Genomic DNA, 19,995 nt, shown 5'->3' on the forward strand with positions numbered 1-19,995 from the left:
ACTACCTAAATTAGAAGTATTTGCCTATGCTGAAATGAGACTTTGAAATTATGGTGACTTGGATATAGACTGGGACTTTCCAACAACACTGAGAATGCTACAATTAATCCAGTAATTCATTTTATTGATGATGTACAATCAGGATGCTAAACGGTCTGAACATATCACTTCTCTTACTTTAAGTGCTCTACACACATTATAATTAAGCAAAGCAAAGTTAAAATCATACACGTAATTAAGGAAGGCAGTGTTAAAATAAATGAAATAGAATTGTTCTCAGTACTCAGTTTAATCTCGATGAAAGACCATTACATACTTTTACAGACGGTAGGGCCTTCCACACACCGAGCCCATAAGTATATTAACTGAGCCTGAAATTGGTGTTTAATTTCTTTGACTTGGAGCAGAATCACTTCTCTTCTTTGCTGAGTGTTTATCATAAATAGAGGGCTCTTCTTCCAAACAAAATATTTGACCTCAGAGCCACTGTGCTCCTACAGAAGAACGGATCTCAATTTGGAATTTACCAAGAGCCATTCAACAGTAAGTTATTAGGTAATGCACATTTTTCTTAGGGTAGCTTTGACCTGTTGGAAAACGTTTCATTTTTGAAAACTTGGGGAGAATATACACTTGCCTACATTTGTATGGAGCAGGAACTGACTAAATATTTCTTGAATTTCTTTCATCAAGAAGTCATTCCCACTAACAACCACTCTTAAATATTTACGAGGTTGCTGGAAAACCTTGCCTGAGTCTTTCCCCCCATATTTTCCGCCACGGAGCGTGTTGAAAATTCATGATTATGCTTTTCACTATCATGGGGAAAAAGAAGATAAATTGAGCACCCGTTTTTCACACAAAATATTAGGCACTTTAAAAAATATAGATTTATACTTAATATAATTTTATATTTAAATAATAATAAATGTCTATATTTATATAATATATATATTAACTCTTTAAATCTCAAAAAAGCCCTATGAATAAGGGACAACTATGCCCATTTATATATAAGGGAACTGCATCCACGTATGGGAATTATGTATCTTCCCAAGTTCACAATTAGGAAGTGCCAAAGTCAGGTTTCATATCCCGATGTGTTTGATTCTGAAGTCCATATTCTCTCTGCAACATTATATTCCTCCTGTATGTAGACCCTAAGTTTAACCGTATTCTAGTAACTTTTCCAAAATATTGAGGGTTTCCTTATTATTACCAGCTGTCTTTATAGACATGGTGATCCTATCTTTCATAGAGAAATGATGATATATAACCTAAAGAATTTTAATTCCAATGTTAGATTAGATCGAAATTAGTATGCCAGTGATCCATACATTCTGACAAATGTAGAGGAAAGGAAGAATTTTATTTGGGGCTATCCTGAAATAGGATGGAGATTCAGGAAGATAGATGCAGTAATATGTTGGTGTTTTTGCATAAATGTATCCATTTTGATGTAAGAAACTTTAACAGAGCTCCTTGGACATTGAGATTTTGGTACAGGGACACTTCGAGAGCTCCTAATAAACAAACTACTAGATTTGTAGTCTTTTTTTTTTTTAACCAAAAACTGCTGGGCTGAAATCTGAATATCTGAGACTTGATCTGCCCATAAATGTAACTATACCCAGCCCTCACGTCTTCCAATGTCACAGCCCCAGGTGGGTCGAAGACCTTCTTGGACTATCTGATGGCATCTGCAGGGGCCATTCCAGTTCTGTTTGGCTGATGACTATTTAGTGCAAATTCCTGTCCTGAATTTTCTGATTTTAAGATTTCTGACCACTCCCTACATTGGGCAACTCCTAGAAATCCCTTTTTTTCTGGTAGAAGACCCATCTCCAATCCCCTCCAACTGTTGAATTCGTGTGAACCAAGTTTTCTATCTTATTATAATCGGGTGGTGGTTTCAGAAAGGGGACGGTTCAGTAAGAAATTGGGGATTAACGAAACCACACTGAGATATCACCTCACACCAGAGTGGCTAAAATGAACAAATCAGGAGACTATAGATGCTGGAGAGGATGTGGAGAAACAGGAACCCTCTTGCACTGTTGGGAATGCAAACTGGTGCAGCTGCTCTGGAAAACAGTGTGGAGGTTCCTCAAAAAACTAAAAATAGATCTACCCTATGACCCAGCAATAGCATTGCTAGGAATTTACCCAAGGGATACAGGAGTGCTGATGCATAGGGGCACTTGTACCCCAATGTTTATAGCAGCACTTTCAACAATGGCCAAATTATGGAAAGAGCCTAAATGTCCATCAACTGATGAATGGATAAAGAAATTGTGGTTTATATACACAGTGGAATACTACGTGGCAATGAGAAAGAATGAAATATGGCCTTTTGTAGCAACGTGGATGGAACTGGAGAGTGCGATGCTAAGTGAAATAAGTCATACAGAGAAAGACAGATACCATATATTTTCACTCTTATGTGGATCCTGAGAAACTTAACAGAAGACCATGGGGGAGGGGAAGGAAAAAAAAAAGTTAGGGAGGGAGGGAGCCAAACCATAAGAGACTCTTAAAAACAGAGAATAAACTAAAGGTTGATGGGAGGGAGAGGAGGGTGGGTGATGGGTATTGAGGAGGGCACCTGTTGGGATGAGCACTGGGTGTTGTATGGAAACCAATGTGAGAATAAATTTCATATTTAAAAAAAAAAGAAATTGGGGATTAAATATAATCTGACTGAGAAAGCTCATCAAAACAGGAGTCCTATGTATATGTACCACCTGGTTCTTCTCAGGATGGCAACATAACACTAGGCAGAATACCAGTTTTCCTCTGTGAATGTATTTGTTTCTTTAATGGTCTCAGATTTTTTGATATCTCCCTTAAAATTTAACCACGGAGTAACCACAGAGCCAAAGTGGGGTTGGTGATTGGAGCCATATTAATCTCAGCTTCAGATTGCTCAGAAAATCCTCAGTTACATTTCTAACCACTTTCTCCATACCTTTATTAATAAAAATGTGTCATATTTAATATCATAAAACTAATTTTAAGTGATGGCTTAGGGGAAAAGACTAGGGCTAACCACTTAGACTAATTTTGAAAATGTATTTGTTATTATGATAACCACTGAGCTATAACTTTATAGTTTATTTTATGAAATTATATTAAAATTATTTTATCATGGTTATTAAACTATACCTGTTAAAAATGTAGATGCGAAAAGTACAAAATAAAAGTTTGTCCTGGCCAGAATGGCAGGTAACGGATTAAGTGTGGGTCAGTTTTGCCTATTACTGAGGATTTTTGGAAGATATTTTTATTCTGATTGATTTTAACTCTGATCAAAATGACTACGTTAGGATGCAGTCTATGGCGAAGTGGCTGTACCAAAACGCTTGTACCAAAACAGCTGTATCAACATGGCCACATAAACATACTCTGCTGAATTCAGGATCTATAAACTGTAAATTTAGACTTAACGGGTGAGCCCCTCCATCATAGTTCTCTCCCATTGTATGCTGTGTTGTCTTCTCTAGCCTTGATGCACGCCTTGGTGTTTGGAAACGTGACCGCGATCATACAGAGGATGTATTCCAGATGGTCCCTCTATCACACTAGAACTAAGGATCTGAAGGACTTTATACGAGTCCATCACCTGCCCCAGCAGCTCAAGCAGAGGATGCTCGAATATTTCCAAACAACCTGGTCAGTCAACAATGGAATAGATTCAAATGAGGTAATGTTCATTTCTCATGCTGAGGTTTTCAGGCAGAAAGCACATATTCTTGGGTAAAAGCAAGGTGCTCAAATTCAGGTCTTGGAAGTGAAGTACACATCTACCAACTTCCTCATCCCTATTTTTTAATCCCTCGTGAAACTCCGTCTATCTTCTTTCATCTGCTTTGGCTTATGTTTTCATTATGCCGCTTTGGATTGACCAATGTTTTATGTTAATTTGCTATTCTGGTCAATTGGATTGCCTAACTTTCATCCTCATTGGCCCTCTTCGGAGGAACCAATTCTTATGACTACTAAACGGTGTCATCTTGGAATTGAGATTACCCAAGTTAATGTGTGCCTTTAAAACCAACAAAGTAAAACCGAAAATATCTTCCAGCACACATGTTATCTGTAGACTCCCAGGAATACTCCAGCCCACCACTGTAAGAAAAGTATCCTATAAATCAAACAAACATGCTACAACCGCTCCCTCCCAATCAAGCTAGTAATCCATACTTGTAAGTAATTATTTGGTTTCTTTTCTCTTCGTGTGATCATAATCTAGAGGAAACACCAGTGGGCCCAAATTCCATATCTTCTGTCCCGAGTAGGAGTCTTTGTGAGAAGCATGTCACAGTATGCCATACGTTTTCGTTCCAGAATCTTATTAATGTATTCTACTTCCCCGGCCTTATTATCAGCTAATTTTTAATTAGCACCTAACTGGGGTCACAGTCACTAAAAAAAAATCTCTCCAGGACTATCACATACATATAGTTCCTCTTCTATACTCTTATTGGTCAAACAGTGGGAAGAACACCCCCTTGTCTTGCAGAGTAAATCAATTAGACTAGACTTACCCCAACTTGATTTCTTCTTTCATCTTGACAGCTTTTGAAAGACTTTCCAGATGAGCTGCGTTCTGACATCACTATGCATTTGAACAAGGAGATCTTACAGTTGTCCCTTTTTGAGTGTGCCAGCCGGGGCTGCCTCAGGTCTCTGTCTCTACACATCAAAACTTCTTTCTGTGCTCCGGGGGAGTATCTGCTGCGTCAAGGAGATGCTTTGCAGGCCATCTACTTTGTATGCTCAGGCTCCATGGAAGTTCTTAAAGACAGCATGGTGCTGGCTATTCTTGGTACGTCGGAGTTGAAAAGCTTTGTGAAATTTTACCCTAGAGCATAAGTTAAAAAGAAAAAAAGCGGGGAGGGGGGTACTGCTATTGTGAGTAAGAAAATTCTGGATGAATATATGGAATCAGGCAAATTTGAATGGATTTAATTTGCCAACTATGTATTATTATTGTTCTGCCACATACTGAGTTTCCACATTCAACATATCATTTCATTTTTGTTAAAAATCCAGCAGTATTGGGGCGCCTGGGTGGCTCAGTCAGTGGAGCGTCACTCTCTTTGCCCCTCCTCTGCTCACATAGGCGTGCTCACTCTCTATCTGGATTCATAGTGCTGGATTAAAAACAAATCCAGGGGCACCTGGGTGGCTCAGTTGTTTAAGTGTCTGACTTTGGCTCAGGCTACGATCTCACAGTTAGTGAGATTGAGCCCCAGAGCAGGCTCTTTGTGGTCAGGGCAGAGCCCGCTTCAGATCCTTCGTCTCCCTCTCTCACTCTCTACCCCTCGCCCACTTTCTCTTGCGCTCTCTCTCCCCAAAATAAATAAACGTGAAAAAGATTTGTTTAAATCCAGCAGAATGAATATTAACCCTATTTTACAAATGACTAAATAGTATGTTCACTTAATTTGTCCCAAATAACATAAGAAAATGAACACAGTTCTTTCTGATTCCTAAAGCCAGATTATTAGTCATGATGCCTGCTGCCTCTTAGTGAAATAGCTGGTCAATTTTAAAGGGGCATTTTTGTATTTTTGTGGAGAACAAAGTCAGAGAAGAACATGAAAATGGCTCCATCTGTGCTAGAAATAACACAAAAGTGATTATGCACTGAAGATAAGCTCTCATTGCAGTCACTAACCCAATATTGTCAAGGTGGCCATAGGCCTCTTTTTTATTTTTTTTAACTTCCTCAAAGAAAATTCACAAGACAGTTTGTGAAGATTTTGTACCACAAAACTGACTCCCAACTTTTAAGACCTAATTGGTGTTCATTGAAATATAAAGGTCAGCTGACAAAAGGTGTCACGTAGAGTGAATATAGAAAAATTCCTACCCACAATTTTATGTGTACTTCTTTTGAAATCACTCGTTTTTTGTTTATTCAAATATTTATTGGGGCTTACGAACGTATCAGGTTGTGATCTAAATATATTTTGAACACCAATGTAGTACGCCACTGTTTAGAATTTGTGTTCATAAAAAGGGGCTAATTTATATTTAATATATTCAAGAACTAAGATTTAGAAACAGCCTAACCGTTTATAACATATTTTTACATATCGGGTCTTGCTTAAGCCTTCCTAACACAAAGAGACAGATAAGAGTGGTGTTTTCTGTTTTTTCCAAAGTCAAAGCTAACCTAGGTTTTTTGACTCTATCTCCGGTGCTCTTTTCCACGTCTAAGCAATGCCTATTTTTCTATCTCATCCCTATAAGCCTGCTATCACTGGATTCTAGTTTGTAAGCTTCAAGACAGATTATACTTTGGAAAAGGAAAGGAGAACTAAAATTTAGAGACTCCCTAATATGAGCCGGGTGTTTTATATCCATTATCCAATTTAAATCCTACTGCCCCGTTAGGTTGGTGTGATTATCTCCAATTAAAGGTGAAGAGTGGAGGCTAGGGAATAGTGAAATAAACAGGTGCTTCCCATTGCTTCATGTTTACTCAGTCGGCCTCGTACCAGGGAAAAGGTAGGGCTTGCCTTTCAGAGCTTTGGCTCAACTCTTGACTCACCCTCTTATGTTTTTCTCCTGAACAGAAAAGTACTGACAGAAGAGCGACTGGGTTTATTTTCAACTTGGCCAGTTCATCATCAGTGTTAGAGTGAGGCTCTCTGTGCTTGTGTGTTTTTAAGAAGAGACTTAACATTCCTGCTCACTTCTCAACTCTGTGAAGTTAAAGGCCAATCATTCTATTATTTCATGGCTCTACATTACAATTGATCATTATTTCTGAATTTGCTTCAAAAACTTAACTTTAATCATAGCATACCTTTCCATGGGCTTTCTTAGGACTATGTAAGTTTTGTAGCCTGCCTATTGACATAACCTGCTTTTAAAAGGGCATATAGTTATTTTTCCAGAACTATATGGCTTCATATGCTTGTAAGCCAAAATAATGCATGATGTTTAAATACATATGATGTGGTTTTTCCCCATAATTGTGCTGAATTTTTACATTTGGTAACTAGCAACGATACTAGGAATGGAATATGAAGGCAACCGCCATAACATTAGAACATAATAGGTACAAATGTGATGGCTTCTAGGTAATTAGCATTGTTTGTAATACATAATTCAACTGGATTTTCTTATTTAAAACATTCTACTCACAGCTGAAAGATTTAATCCGTTGCCTTTTGCTCTTGGCCCCGATTTCCTCCATAAATTATGATTTTCATGATTAGCATTTTCACATATTCGTTTCCACAACATCAAAAATGATTTAAGTGCAAATTGCCACATGACCATTCTAAATACTCCTGTGTGGTATTGGGACTAAACCCAAACAAGGATAACGAATTATTAATATTTTATCCCTGTGATTAACATTATTTCAGTGGAGATTGAGTATTTTACTTTCCCTGTGGTAATGTTGTCTTATAGGGCCAATTAAAATCAATACTGACTTTGATACACTTAAGCACATGGCTTCACATTTGATCTGTAGATATTTAATACATGTTCACTCTGCCAACAAAATGAATTAATATATAATGCTGTAGCGAGGAAGTATCACCAAACAGCTGTCAAGCCATAACTTATTCAAGCACCTCAGTTGTCCAATCAATACATGAAGGCATTTCTTAATCTGATGCCTGGGGAGGCAGTTGACATAGAGGCAAGGATTTGTTATGGGGGTAGAAATTGTTTGCTTTGCACACCTTCATTTCATGTCCTGGTAATTGTGTTTTTCCACCAATTTCTTCATTGTTGTTTAAAAGAAAATGACAAAGCACTGATAAATGTGTTCTTCATGGATGGTGTTAGTCTGCCTAATTATAATTAAACATGTTATTGCTCTAACCTGGACAGTTTGCAGATGCATCTCATCAGCTACCCCCACCCCCTGTGGAAGAATAACTGGCTAGCAAATATCAATAATAGAATTCTGAAAAATGGAAGTAGTAAGGGACCATAGAGATCTCGCTCTTCTTTTAGAAATAAGGATACCAGGACTTAGAGTAATTAGGAAACTTAGATGTAGGTCCTAATGCATGATAGTGAGAAATTCATAAGACCGTACAATCAGCAAGGATGCAAACCATGTTGTAATTTACCAGTGCTCATCTTGCCAGGGCTCAACAGTGTCCACAACACATGTCAGTGTTTCATAAATATTCACTCAATGAATAAATAAACTGGAATTCTTTCTAGGATGCCAAGTTTGGCAAGATGTTGGTGGTGTTTTATAGCTGGGGTCATTGTGGCTTAAATAGCCATGCTACAGTCACCCTAGGTAGGAAAGTATAATAACTCTAAAGTCATTGTAGGGGTTTCTGGGTGGCTCAGTCAGTGAAGCGTCTTTGTCTCAGGTCACGCTCTCGCGGTTCGCGAGCTCGAGCCCCGTGTCAGGCTCTGTGCCGACAGCTCAGAGCCCAGAGCCTGCTTCGGATTCTGTGTCTCCCTCTCTCTCTTTCCCTTTCCCACTAGCACTCTATCTGTCTCTCTCAAAAATAAATAAACATTTTTCAAAAATGTTTAAATAAATAAAGTCACTCCAAACAGCAGTTGCTTCACAGAAAAATGTAAATCTTCTTTGTGGCAAGACACTGCATCATGATAAATTCTCCTGAGATATACAAATTTCGAAATTTGCTGTATTCAGAGCATCTGGGCTATATATTTACATCTGTGCCCAACTTTGAGTTTTTGAGCACTAATTTAGATTTCTAATAAAATATGTAAGAAACAGAATTTCCAAGGTTAGCGTTATTGGTGACAACATTTAAATCCAACTTGACTTCTCTAGCACCATGTGGCTGTTTACTCCCTTAGCATCTGTAAGTATAGATTTTAGCCCTGTTTTTTCTTTGGCCAACTAGGCTCAATTTCAAAGTTTAAATTTAATGTTAATTCAAAGATAATATTTAGATGTAATCCAATAATTTCCAGATGTTCAATTTTTATCTGTTACATATTTATGAACATTTCAGGTGTTCATGGCTAATTTGGCATGTTTCTTTTCCTGTGAAATTCAATAAAACAGAATTTTATTGAAGTCTGATACAAGTCAGAGGCTTTGCTTCCTGAAATGCTGGGCACGATAAAGGAATGAAAATGTAGAAGTTAAAAACTTAATTGAATGGAGGACAGGGCAATTTGTTGTATACCATTCCAAAGATACTATTTGCTTCGTGGTTTTTCTGTCGATCAGTTGTTGGTTGTTGATTCCCTCTGAAATGGAGCAGGCGGCCATTAAAAAAATAATGAAATTTAAAGCCCACGCAGAAGGACAAAGCAAAGAAACTCCTACGTTGTAGCCGTGAATCTAATGCCAGTATCCTCTGTGAACTTAGGTCATATTATTTCAGCATTTAACCTAAGTTTGTGTGAGAACTGAATGGATTTTCTTTCATGCTTCTCACAGGGATGCTGATAATGGCTGTGTCTAAAATCTGAAGCTGTAATCAGGGTTTTTTTGTTAGCTCTTTACATTTATGCTCACCTTCCTGCTAAGCGAAACTGATTCAAATCAGTTGAAAGATTTTAAAGATTCAAATACATTGGCCAATATTATCTAATCGTAAACTCAAGGAAGCCAGCTAGTTCCAGGCAGGTGAATCCAGCCAAAGACTGATAGGCTGAGGTATTACACGCAGAGCATCAGGGGTGCTCGGTGTGGGGTGGGCACAGGCCACCAAATGGTGATACGTCTCTCTCCCTGCTGTGGCACAAGCGAAAAGCTCATAGCTTTTATTTACTCGCTTTCTTTTTTGATGGGGAAATTGGGCTTTCACACTGTCACAGAGCATTAGAACTGCAGCTTATGTTTTACATTTTTATGTAGTAGATTTCACCGTCCATGACACGCAATACTTGATGTCTGCCTCCCAGTTCTGAGCAGAGGGAGGCAGGGCACGCTCACCTTCCTCACCCTCCTGTCTTGTAGACATGTTTAGAGGTAGATGAAACAAACTGAGTATGTTAGAAAGCTGATGATGAATCCCACCTTACTGTGTTAGAATGAAAATTAGTAGTAATACACGTTTGATGGTCTCGTTTCGAGCCTTTTTGCACTCAAAAAAATCAGAGCCATTATTATGTCCCTTGAAGAGTTGAGGCAACTGTGACACAGATATCAACTTCTCTGTCTAAAGTCATTTATGGGATGCTGAGGGACTGTCTGGAGCCCATCTGTGACCTAACAGTTCCTAACTCTGGCTCTCCTAGCCCTTACCCCCTAGACTACTGTTCTCGCTGGGAACAGTTTTGCCCGCCAGGGGACATTTGGCAATATCTGAAGGTGTTTTGGGTTGTCACCACTGGGGGTCGGGTATATGAGCTGCTGCTAAACATTCTACTGTGCAGAAAACCCCCCACCACAAAGAATTACCAGGCCCCGAATCTCAACACCGCTGAGATGGAGGTTTCTTTTTCCCTTGTGGTGTCATCTCAGCCAAGTGATGCCTATAAGTCAGATGAGGTCGCCAGTCTCAGCTTGCTTTTCTTTAAAATTAACCTGTCTCTCTTTTCACTGTTTCAAGGGAAAGGAGACTTAATTGGAGCAAATCTATCAATTAAGGACCAAGTGATCAAGACCAACGCAGATGTGAAGGCTTTAACCTACTGTGATCTTCAGTGCATCATCCTCAAAGGACTCTTTGAAGTGCTAGACCTTTACCCAGAATATGCTCACAAATTCGTGGAAGATATTCAGCATGACCTCACATACAACCTTCGAGAAGGTCACGAGAGTGATGTAAGTCTCACTTCTAATTAGTGCCAAGACCTAAAACATGGGGCCTGGAGATCATTTATAACAGTAAAAAGCATATGTCATGACTTCACTTGTAAAAGTCTCTGAATGAATAAGGTATGATTATTCGACCACTAGTCGAACAATGAAATAATTAGCCAGAAGTCAAGCCTGCAGTTTGTTATCAATGCTCTAGGAAAGTATTATTTGTAGATGACCTCCCTTAATTCAGCGTCTTTCCTGTTTATTTTCACGTGCTTCTAACTAGACTCCGTTTCAGTGATACATAAGATTTAGCTACCGATGTGTGATTTCTCCCAAATGTCAAGATGCAGCTAGAAAAATGGCTCAGGGTTTGCTATGTTAGTAATTGTTTACCGTTCCACTTGCTTGTTATGGAGTTTGCTCAAAAATAATCTTTTTGTTAACCAGTACCCAAAACAGTCTATCTTAAAATGACTAAATATGCATAAAAGGATTCAAGCCAAAGATTGTCACGCTGAAAGCATAATGAGTATTTTATGAAATTATGTATTTGCTGCATGTTTCAGTTTATACAAACAGCTTTCCTAACAAAATAGGTACTATGCTACATCCTGTGATTAAGCTGATCACGAACATGACTTCATTAGATGTGTCAGAGACACAAATGATTTAATAGGAATGATTATTGAAAGGCAAGCCAGGGCATGCATAGCATTCTGTAACAACAAAGGCTTAATCTGCTGCCTTGAGTTTTGTCCCAGATATTTGCAATACTCCTTTTTTTTTTTTTCCCGAGGAACTATTGTTTTGACTAACCCATATTGTGCAGGCATTTTGTTAGGCATTAATATTCCTCACTTTGGAGACAGAGAAAGGATACAAATTGTATATTACTTCATCTTGGTTGAGGATCTCAAATGACAGTCAATATGTAGATGGCACACCATTCCGAAGTTCAAGATTAACCAGTTTTAAATGTGTGCTTCTCTCTGTTAACGGTAGCCAACAGCAAAGGAGGTATCAATATTTGGGGGGAACTTATTTGTGCTCTGCACTCTGCCTAGATAAAGCCTCTCATTTAGTGCTTGCGGTGACTTTTTAAGGTAAGTATCCATCAATTTTTATGGAGCAGAAAACAGATTCAGAATGGCTAAGTAACATGTTTATAATCTCATGGACTTGTAGGGACAGAGCCTGAGCACAGATATCTGTCACTCTAAAATCTATACACTAACTGTTGGTTATATTGTCTCTTACTGAAGACACTTCCATATCTTCCAATTCAACAGATGGACTTTTAAAACAACAGGTGTCTTTTGTAGTCGCTACGACAGGCTAACGTGACAACTATTTTTGAAAAGTGGAGGTGTGCTAGAGGAAGCAATTGAAGAGGAAAGAAGAAATGAGGGCAGAGAGTAATAGCCAACATGCCTCAGCATAGTAAAGTAGAAAATATTGGATCTCAACCCCTGCCTTCCTTTTATTTGATTCCTTTTTAAAGATCCATATACCATATCTTTGATTGAATTTTTTATCCTTTTTTTCCCTATTTTCTGGAACGGTAATCATAGGGATTTTTGAACTCCAATACCTGAATTGCCTTTGGGATTATTTTCACGCACTGTTCTTTCTCTTGCGTTGTTTTGTTTCGTTGTGGTCATTCGGTTCCTTCTTTTTAGCAGATGACATACTTTTGTTTGAATGTAGGTGTCACTTATGAAAATTGTTTCTACTATTTTCCTCCAAACAGGCTTAGGTTTTCTTCTCGCAGGCAGATCAAGGTCCAGCCAACCACTCCCATTCTGTCCAGAGCTCCTCTTCGGCTTTGTTAGGTTGCTCTGTTTCAGCTTCACCCAACCTCCAGGGCTCTAAGACATGGTTTTTCCGGGATCTCAACGAAAAGCCTTAGATGTTTACCAGCGCCTCCCCAGGTGGGGCTTGAACTCCACCCTCCCTCTCCTCCGGACTGTGTGGTGGCCGAGACCTCTACTCTGCCATTAACCTCCCGGTTGCTGTTTTGTCCTGAGTCTCCTGGAGCGCTGCCCTGTGCAGGCTCACATTAGGCTCATGCCTCCAGGGCCACACTGAGGCAGCTACCTATTCTCTGGGATTTCACACCTCAAATCCCAGGTGGTTTGTTCACCTGAACTCCATCCTCTGTCTCCTTAGCCAGTAAGACCGCTCCTTTCTATTCTACTCTCTTCCACCTCACGATGAAATAGCAAATTCCCTCAAGAAGATACTTGGGTAAATGCAGAGCATGCACCTGTGTGTTCCTCTTTTCTCAGGGACCACAACCCTTCAAGTCTTCCCTCAGCGGATTGTTCTCCAGTGCTTTCAAACAGTTGTTTTGTGTATTTTGTCCAGCTTTACTTTTTACTAGAGGGTTAGTTCAATATAAGCTATTTCGTTAAGTCATAAGTATTGCTTCTTTTCAGAGGGTCCCTTATCAGCTGCATTTTAAAGGCAAAGGGGAACTGAAGCTTACCTCCAAAACCTTTATTGCTTTGTTTTTCCTAATCATTTATCACTCAAAACTTCCCTCTGTCTCTCTCTCTCTCTCTCTCTCTGTATAGATTTTGGGATGCTATGCCTTCTGAAGGCTAGTTAAATTTGGACCACCCTTCCCCATAATTCCATACCCTGGGGAAAAGTCTTCTGCTCTTTCTAAAGATACTACAACTTCTAGGCGAGTTCGTATTCTGATGGTAACCCAAGATTATGGATTCTTGCTTTGCTTTGCAACTCTGCTGTCAGAACAGTGTGAAACCCAGCCCCTTTGCCTACATGTTCACACAAATAAAAATATCGAATCCCACAGGATTTTTAGTGGGTTGAAGCCTCTGTGGAAGGTTGACCAGTGGGTTGTAGAGGAAGGAACATTTGCAGAAGGGAAATGCAAACGATATAAATGTAATGTGTCTATATATCCTTCAGCCCTTTCTTGCTGCTGTCATCACTCTTCTTGCTCTCTCTTCATCTCCAGATTCCCCATTATTGCTGATCCATATTAGTTTAACTCCCACTCTTTGATTGTCTGTCACCTTTCTGATTTTGCCTTCTGGATTCACCTTTTGCCCCTGTACCTACTACCCTGTTAGGTGACATGGAACATCTGGGTAAAGAGAAGACTGATGGTCAACCCATTTTGAAATAAAGGCCATAAAAGCATTTTAAGAAATAGTCAAAATTTAGAAGGGGATATGGATGCAAGATATAACTCCTAGAACTATGATAAATGATATAACTTTCAAATGACCGCTCATCCAGTTCTCATAGTAAAATTAATTGAAATCTGTAAAATATACTCTAAGTTTGTGAAAAGTCTAACTAGCATGGTTTGGACCTAATTATGCATTTTATGCACCCAGTGTTTTCTATATTTGCCTTATTTATATCTCCTGGATGGCTCCAATATGGACAGAGATTAATTTAGTTATTCCTGTCTATGCAGATTATGAGAAATTTGCTTCACTGCTTCTCATGGTAAACTCTATAAAATTGATTTTAGCACAGACTCAGGTATTGTTGGTTGTGAAATTTAGTGCCTTAATATAAGAATTTTGAATTTGTGATGAAATGACGGACGTGTATCTAAAATATGTGCTTTCAAAAATTACTCATGCTAATGCACCGAAAATCAGGGCTCGATGGCTACATATAAAATACCTAAGTGCTTCTCACATGGTCCACATGAACTTGGTGGTGGCGTTGTGGTTGTGGAGCAACAAACCGCAATGGTTATTGAAAAAGGATGATACCTTCTTACTGAGGGGCTCGTCAGTGATGAAACCTATTACGTTTTCAGTGTGTTTTTTCCTCAGTTTTTCATTATTGTCATGCATAAAAAAATGAAGTCTCTTCCTTCAGGCTTTCTGCCTCATTAGGAAGGGGTATTTCCCCAGTTTCTTGAGGGTCAGTGACCTTGAGGTGAAGGTCTTCGAATGCCCATCTCCGATCTAGCACAACAGGTTAGCCCAGAGTTCAGAGAAGGCTCCCGAGGCGGAGACAATGGAGCCCGTGAGGAGCATGTACTTTCAGCAGCCTCTTTCCACTCTGATGGGATCATACGTGGGTGGTTTGAGGTGCTGACCTATCATAGCTGCCTCAAGCCTCAACATTATAACATCCTAGTTCCCCACAACTGACATATACTCTCTGTATAGACCAAGAACCATGCTTAAATAGTGTAGTTATAAAACTGAATACTTCAAAGTCTCAAGTGACCCTCAAGTGAAACAAATGCATATATAATCATAATTTGCTTCAGAAGTTCCAGAGTGGTCATAGGCAATAGTTAAGACATATATAATTAAACATAATGGAATGGAATAAACAAAATGGAATGAATTTAAGTGAAAAGTTTCCTGCTGATGGAAGGGTCAACTTTCCATCCCTGGGGGTTGCGGGCATGTGTGTGTGTGTGTGTGTGTGTGTGTGTGTAGGTATGGTAGGTGCGGAAGGATATCTGACCATGATAAATGAGAAGCAATATAATGAATGCTTCTCTTGCCTCTGTTCTTACTTCCTCACCACTCTCTCACATCAAGGCCGCAGAAGCAATCTTCTCAAATTATAAATTGGATCATGTCGGTCCATTGCTTAAAATATTTCAATGGGTCCTCATGGACTATTAAGAAAATCCAGGCTCCCCACCATAACTTTGAAGATTCTAGGCATTCCAGCACTTGCCTGCCTTTCAGATTCATCCGATGGCATCTTGTGTCCAGCCTTATGCCCCAGCAAACTGGCCTGTTTTTCCTTCCTTTCATGTGCCAGGCTCCTGCCTGCCTCTTGGGGCCTTTACATTTGTTCTTTCTTCCTGCAATGGTATTCCTCTTGCCTTACCTGACCGACCACCTGCTCTGGAGTTTGCCTCTCCAGGTTATCCTCTGGCACAGAATCTTGTTTATCACTTTCATAGCAGTTAGCAAGATCTTAAGTTATTTTAATATGTATATTTTCTTGTTCATGTTTACTTCTTCCTACTAGAATGTCTACTTTATGCAGGCGTTGTTTTATTCTATATCTCCAGTGCCTAAGTCAGAGCCTAATGTGGAATTAACATTTAATATATATTCAATGACTGAATGCATGAACGTCAAAAAGTTTACTTTGCGATCTGGAACTTCTGTGAAATTTTGAGAAAATGAATAAAGTCCTAAAAGCATCAACCAAGTAGCCAGTAAATGGAATTTAAAATGAAAAGTTAAGAGAGGCGCCTGGCTGGCTCAGTCTGTAGACCATATGACTCGATCTCAGGGCCATGAGTTCAAGCCCCACATTGGGCCTCGAGCTTACTTAAAAAATAAAACGCAACAAAAAGTTAAGGGAATTCAGAATTGTATTTCTAAGAAGTTACAAAGCCAAAGGAAGTATCAATAGTAAGATTTAAAAGAACAAATTGAAAGAATAGGTAAATTGGAAATGGACTTTTTCGCTTCCCCTAAGTTCAAAGCAAGAGATTTTCAAAAGCCGTAGGACAAATTGAAGCCAAATAACAAGGAAAAACAAAACCCTTGCAGTATAGGTAATGTAATCCTCCAGGTGGGGTTTGGGATAGTAAGTTGTATTTAAATGAAAAAGGATCTGCCTTCAAATCTAAGCTAACACACGCATTTTCTGTACAAATAGGTGGACTGTTACAACACTAATACCCCCAGAAAGTAGAGAATCAATACTTTTAACCATTAAATCACTCTGGACTGTTATTCAGCTCACATTTATTGCCCGGGGAATGAAGCTACAAACTTTTTGAGTGAAATGAATTTCCACGTGGAAAATGCCAGGGTCTAGTAAAGCAGCTCATCTATTTTATGAAATGCTTCATCAAAATCTAACACGTGGATCTGTTGCACTTCATGGGAAACTGTGATGTAGAGGGTCTCTGATGTGTGTGGTGGAATCTGGTCAAGTAAAGCTCATGTTCCTTAGCATTAGTTTCAATGGCATCTGAATGTGAATTTATATTTCCATCTGGGTCTGGACCCCACGTCTTTCATCTGCCAAGGTGAATCTTTATTTTGTTTAAAGTTCTCAGAAGACAGCCCCTGTCTTAAATACAAATAACATTGGAAAAAGCATCTAATTCCCAAGCATTATTGAGATGTGTCCACTGGACCATCTCGTATGTAATTAAGCTGTACTGCATCCAGGAGGTTTGACTCTGTGCGTCCTCCCTTAGATACAAACAAGCCTGAATAGATCTTTCAAGTGAAGTCTGTGATTTGCCAACATCTCTTTCTTGCCGCCTATGTGACTATATTACAATTTAATTCGAGATTGTACCAAAAAAGGAGCTATTTCCAAAGGAGGGAGTTGGTTTAAATTTAGTCCCCATTTCAGACTGGAATAAGATTGGGCTGCTTGGAAGCAATTTTCTTAAAAATGATTTACCGAATAGTAATAATTTAAAAAAATCCTATCTGACAGCCCAGCTACTTAGCTCCTCGAGAGTAGCCTGTGTGTAGGTGTGCATCTGCTAGCTCAGTCTTGTGTAATAAGAGAACATAATTAATTCTGCACCTTTTTGAGATAATTGTTCTTAGAAAATTGCATAATGAAGGGCTCACGTGTCATTTGATCGTGTCAGCTTTCCTTATGATCCTGGGAGCGAGACATGTTTTGTTTGTCAGTTGTGTATTTTAAAATACTCTCCCAACAAAAAATATCTTGTAGCCAAGTGTGTTACCCAGCATACACTTTCATGGTGCTTAAGATATGGTGTCAGATATGCCAGGAAAAGCTCGGTAGATAATGGCCTGGAAGTTTTACTTGCATCCAGTATGTTTTCTGTGTTCTGAAACTCTTCTCATACCATTCTCCCAATGGATTCAGAAGTTTTGCTGGCAAACATATTACCTTGATGGAAACGATTGTGTTTTGGGTGGTATCCCCAGAGCCCAGCATTGTGTTTATGTTCATGGCTTTCAGTAAATGAAGATTGCTGTTGAACTTACGGCACTTAGTGAACACCCTACTTGCTAAAAGACCCGATGTCCTCTTTTTTTCTAAGTGATTACCCAGACTCACTGCTTCGTTCCCTCCATTATTATCAGTCTTGTCCCCATCTGTTTCCCCCGAAAGATCTCAGGGTGGAATGGATGCCACGGGACTCCAAGTTTACATTCCTTTCCAACCTTGAAGTTCTCTTTCTCCTGCCTAGTCCCCTGCCTCAGAGAAATGAAAACTGAAAAAAGGTTACTCTTACCTCTTCTCAAACCACACACTGATTCTTTTTTAAATTCTTAGTTTAGGACAGAGCTAGTGTGGGGCATTGGCAAAAGGGCCAGCCTGAGAATTCTGGTAAGTTTTAGGGCAATTCAGAATAAGGACATTGACTGTAGGCAATAAAAACTCGACTTGAATCAATCACTAGAAGCAGAGATTTATTGTAAGTATTCCAATGGGGTTAAATAAAATATACATACATAGCTAATGTATGTAGCTAATGGGATTAAATAAAATATACATACATACCTGCACACACCCACCCACCCCCCCACACACACACAGATGTGCACACACCTCTGGATCTCAGAAATTCTTATAATCACATTATGATTTTCTCCACATCTCTTACTTTCCTTTTCCTCTCCATTTCTTTCTCCTTCAGTCATCATGCCCTCTTTCTTTATCCAAATGGCAAGAAATGGTCACAGGTAGCAGCTCTTCAATTCGAGTGGGGAGCAGATTAAACTGGGACTCTCTTAGTTGATGCTAGATTCCTAAAAAAGAATGAGTGGTTCAGCTCATGTCAAGTGCCTACCCAGGTTTCATCAGTTATTGTGTGTGGGAGTATTTGCGTGAGGCGTCAGGGATGGAAGGAGAGCACATTGAAGTAACATGGTGTTTTCCATGGCAACCCATGGACTGAAGAGTTGAGATAAGAAGGATCCAGAAAAATGGGGGGTGGCCAGAGGTAGGTGTTGGACAAATGAAGCAAAGTCAGTGATTGTATGAACTGTGGGTAATCACATCATTATAGGTTGTACAAACATATCTCAGCAATATTTTCTTAGAAGTCAAATCTTATTTAAACGTAAATTAAAAATAAAAACAAGCAAAGAACACACAAAAGGCTTTAAAGGACCCTGAATGGGCTCTTGTTTCATCTCCTCTGGATTCTCTCCTGTGTAGCCATTTGTCAATCAAACAGCATGAGGCATACCCTGCAAAGAGATCAACCACAGTTTGAGGACATCTGGGTATTTCAACTCGTGTTTGCAAGTTGAACAGTGAGCATTTAGATTTTTAAGCTCTTTGGGGGAAGCAGGGGTTAGCTGAGTTGGGAAAGTCAGAGGATAAAAAGGCCACCTGCCATCCCATAAACAAGACAGAGAAGTGTTTCTTTCCCTACTTCCTTGGTTGCTCCCATCCTGCAGGGAGCAGCAGATGTTCAGCCTGTAATAAAACGTGTCAGATTTGCACACACACACACACACACACACACACACAGAGGCAGGACTGAACTTCCGCACATTCCTTGAAAATGAAAAGTTACCTAGGCTGCATCCACCAGGAATCCTCAACCCTGCCCCACTGTTACTCAGGATCCTCCATTCCGCACTGCATTTTGAACGGTTGTCTAAGCCATCTGTGGAAGTACAGAGTCTGCGCCTGAATTCTCCGGTAGACTGCGGTCACAGAGCCCACCTGCATGACAAGGCTCTGTGACGTGAAGTTGATGTTGACACTGCTGATGGCATAATCGCTCCTGTGAACCAAGTTGTAGGCTAAGCACTTTACGAACATTGCCTTACGTTACTCTCATAAAATTCTTGGACATAAGTTGCTGAGTTCATGTACTAGATAAGAAGACTAGTTAAAGATGAGAGAGGTAGAAACTGGCCCAGAGTCCTTCAGCAAGGAAGCAAGGGAGGCCAGGCCCTGCAATTGCAGTCCCAAACCACCTGAAGCCTAAACCCAATGGAAACTTAGTGTAAGCTGATCCATCAAAACAAAGGATATGTTTTTCCTCTGTCCCTTAATTCTATGAGCAGTGAATGCCAGCTCTATTTATTAATGGTGGATTCATGGGAAACATGTTTCCATAGGAAAATAAGATTTACACATAAGAGAAAATGAGCCACAGAACTTTTCTATAATTCTTTGAACGGTCCACTTCCTATCCGTGCATGTTCTTTCCATATGCTGTACTTTAATGAGAAAGCTTTTACAAAATAAATCATTAAAGGATTCAACCAAATTATAAGTGGAGAACTCAGTTGTATACATATAAGTTCTCTGAACCATGACTATGT

The 19,995-nt window shown here is 39.4% G+C and overlaps 1 protein-coding gene across 1 annotated transcript in view; it reads left to right on the top strand.

The window, feature by feature from the left end:
- Positions 1-19,995, top strand: part of KCNH8 (potassium voltage-gated channel subfamily H member 8) — a 354,464-nt gene that overhangs the window by 289,224 nt on the left and 45,245 nt on the right. Inside the window, exons 9-11 of the mRNA XM_042956973.1 lie at positions 3,504-3,703; positions 4,579-4,828; positions 10,536-10,750. Coding sequence (XP_042812907.1) covers positions 3,504-3,703; positions 4,579-4,828; positions 10,536-10,750 — 665 coding nt within the window. The remainder of the gene's footprint in view (positions 1-3,503; positions 3,704-4,578; positions 4,829-10,535; positions 10,751-19,995) is intronic.

Source organism: Panthera tigris, chromosome C2 (assembly GCF_018350195.1).
Source record: "Panthera tigris isolate Pti1 chromosome C2, P.tigris_Pti1_mat1.1, whole genome shotgun sequence".
Classification (NCBI taxonomy): domain Eukaryota; kingdom Metazoa; phylum Chordata; class Mammalia; order Carnivora; family Felidae; genus Panthera; species Panthera tigris.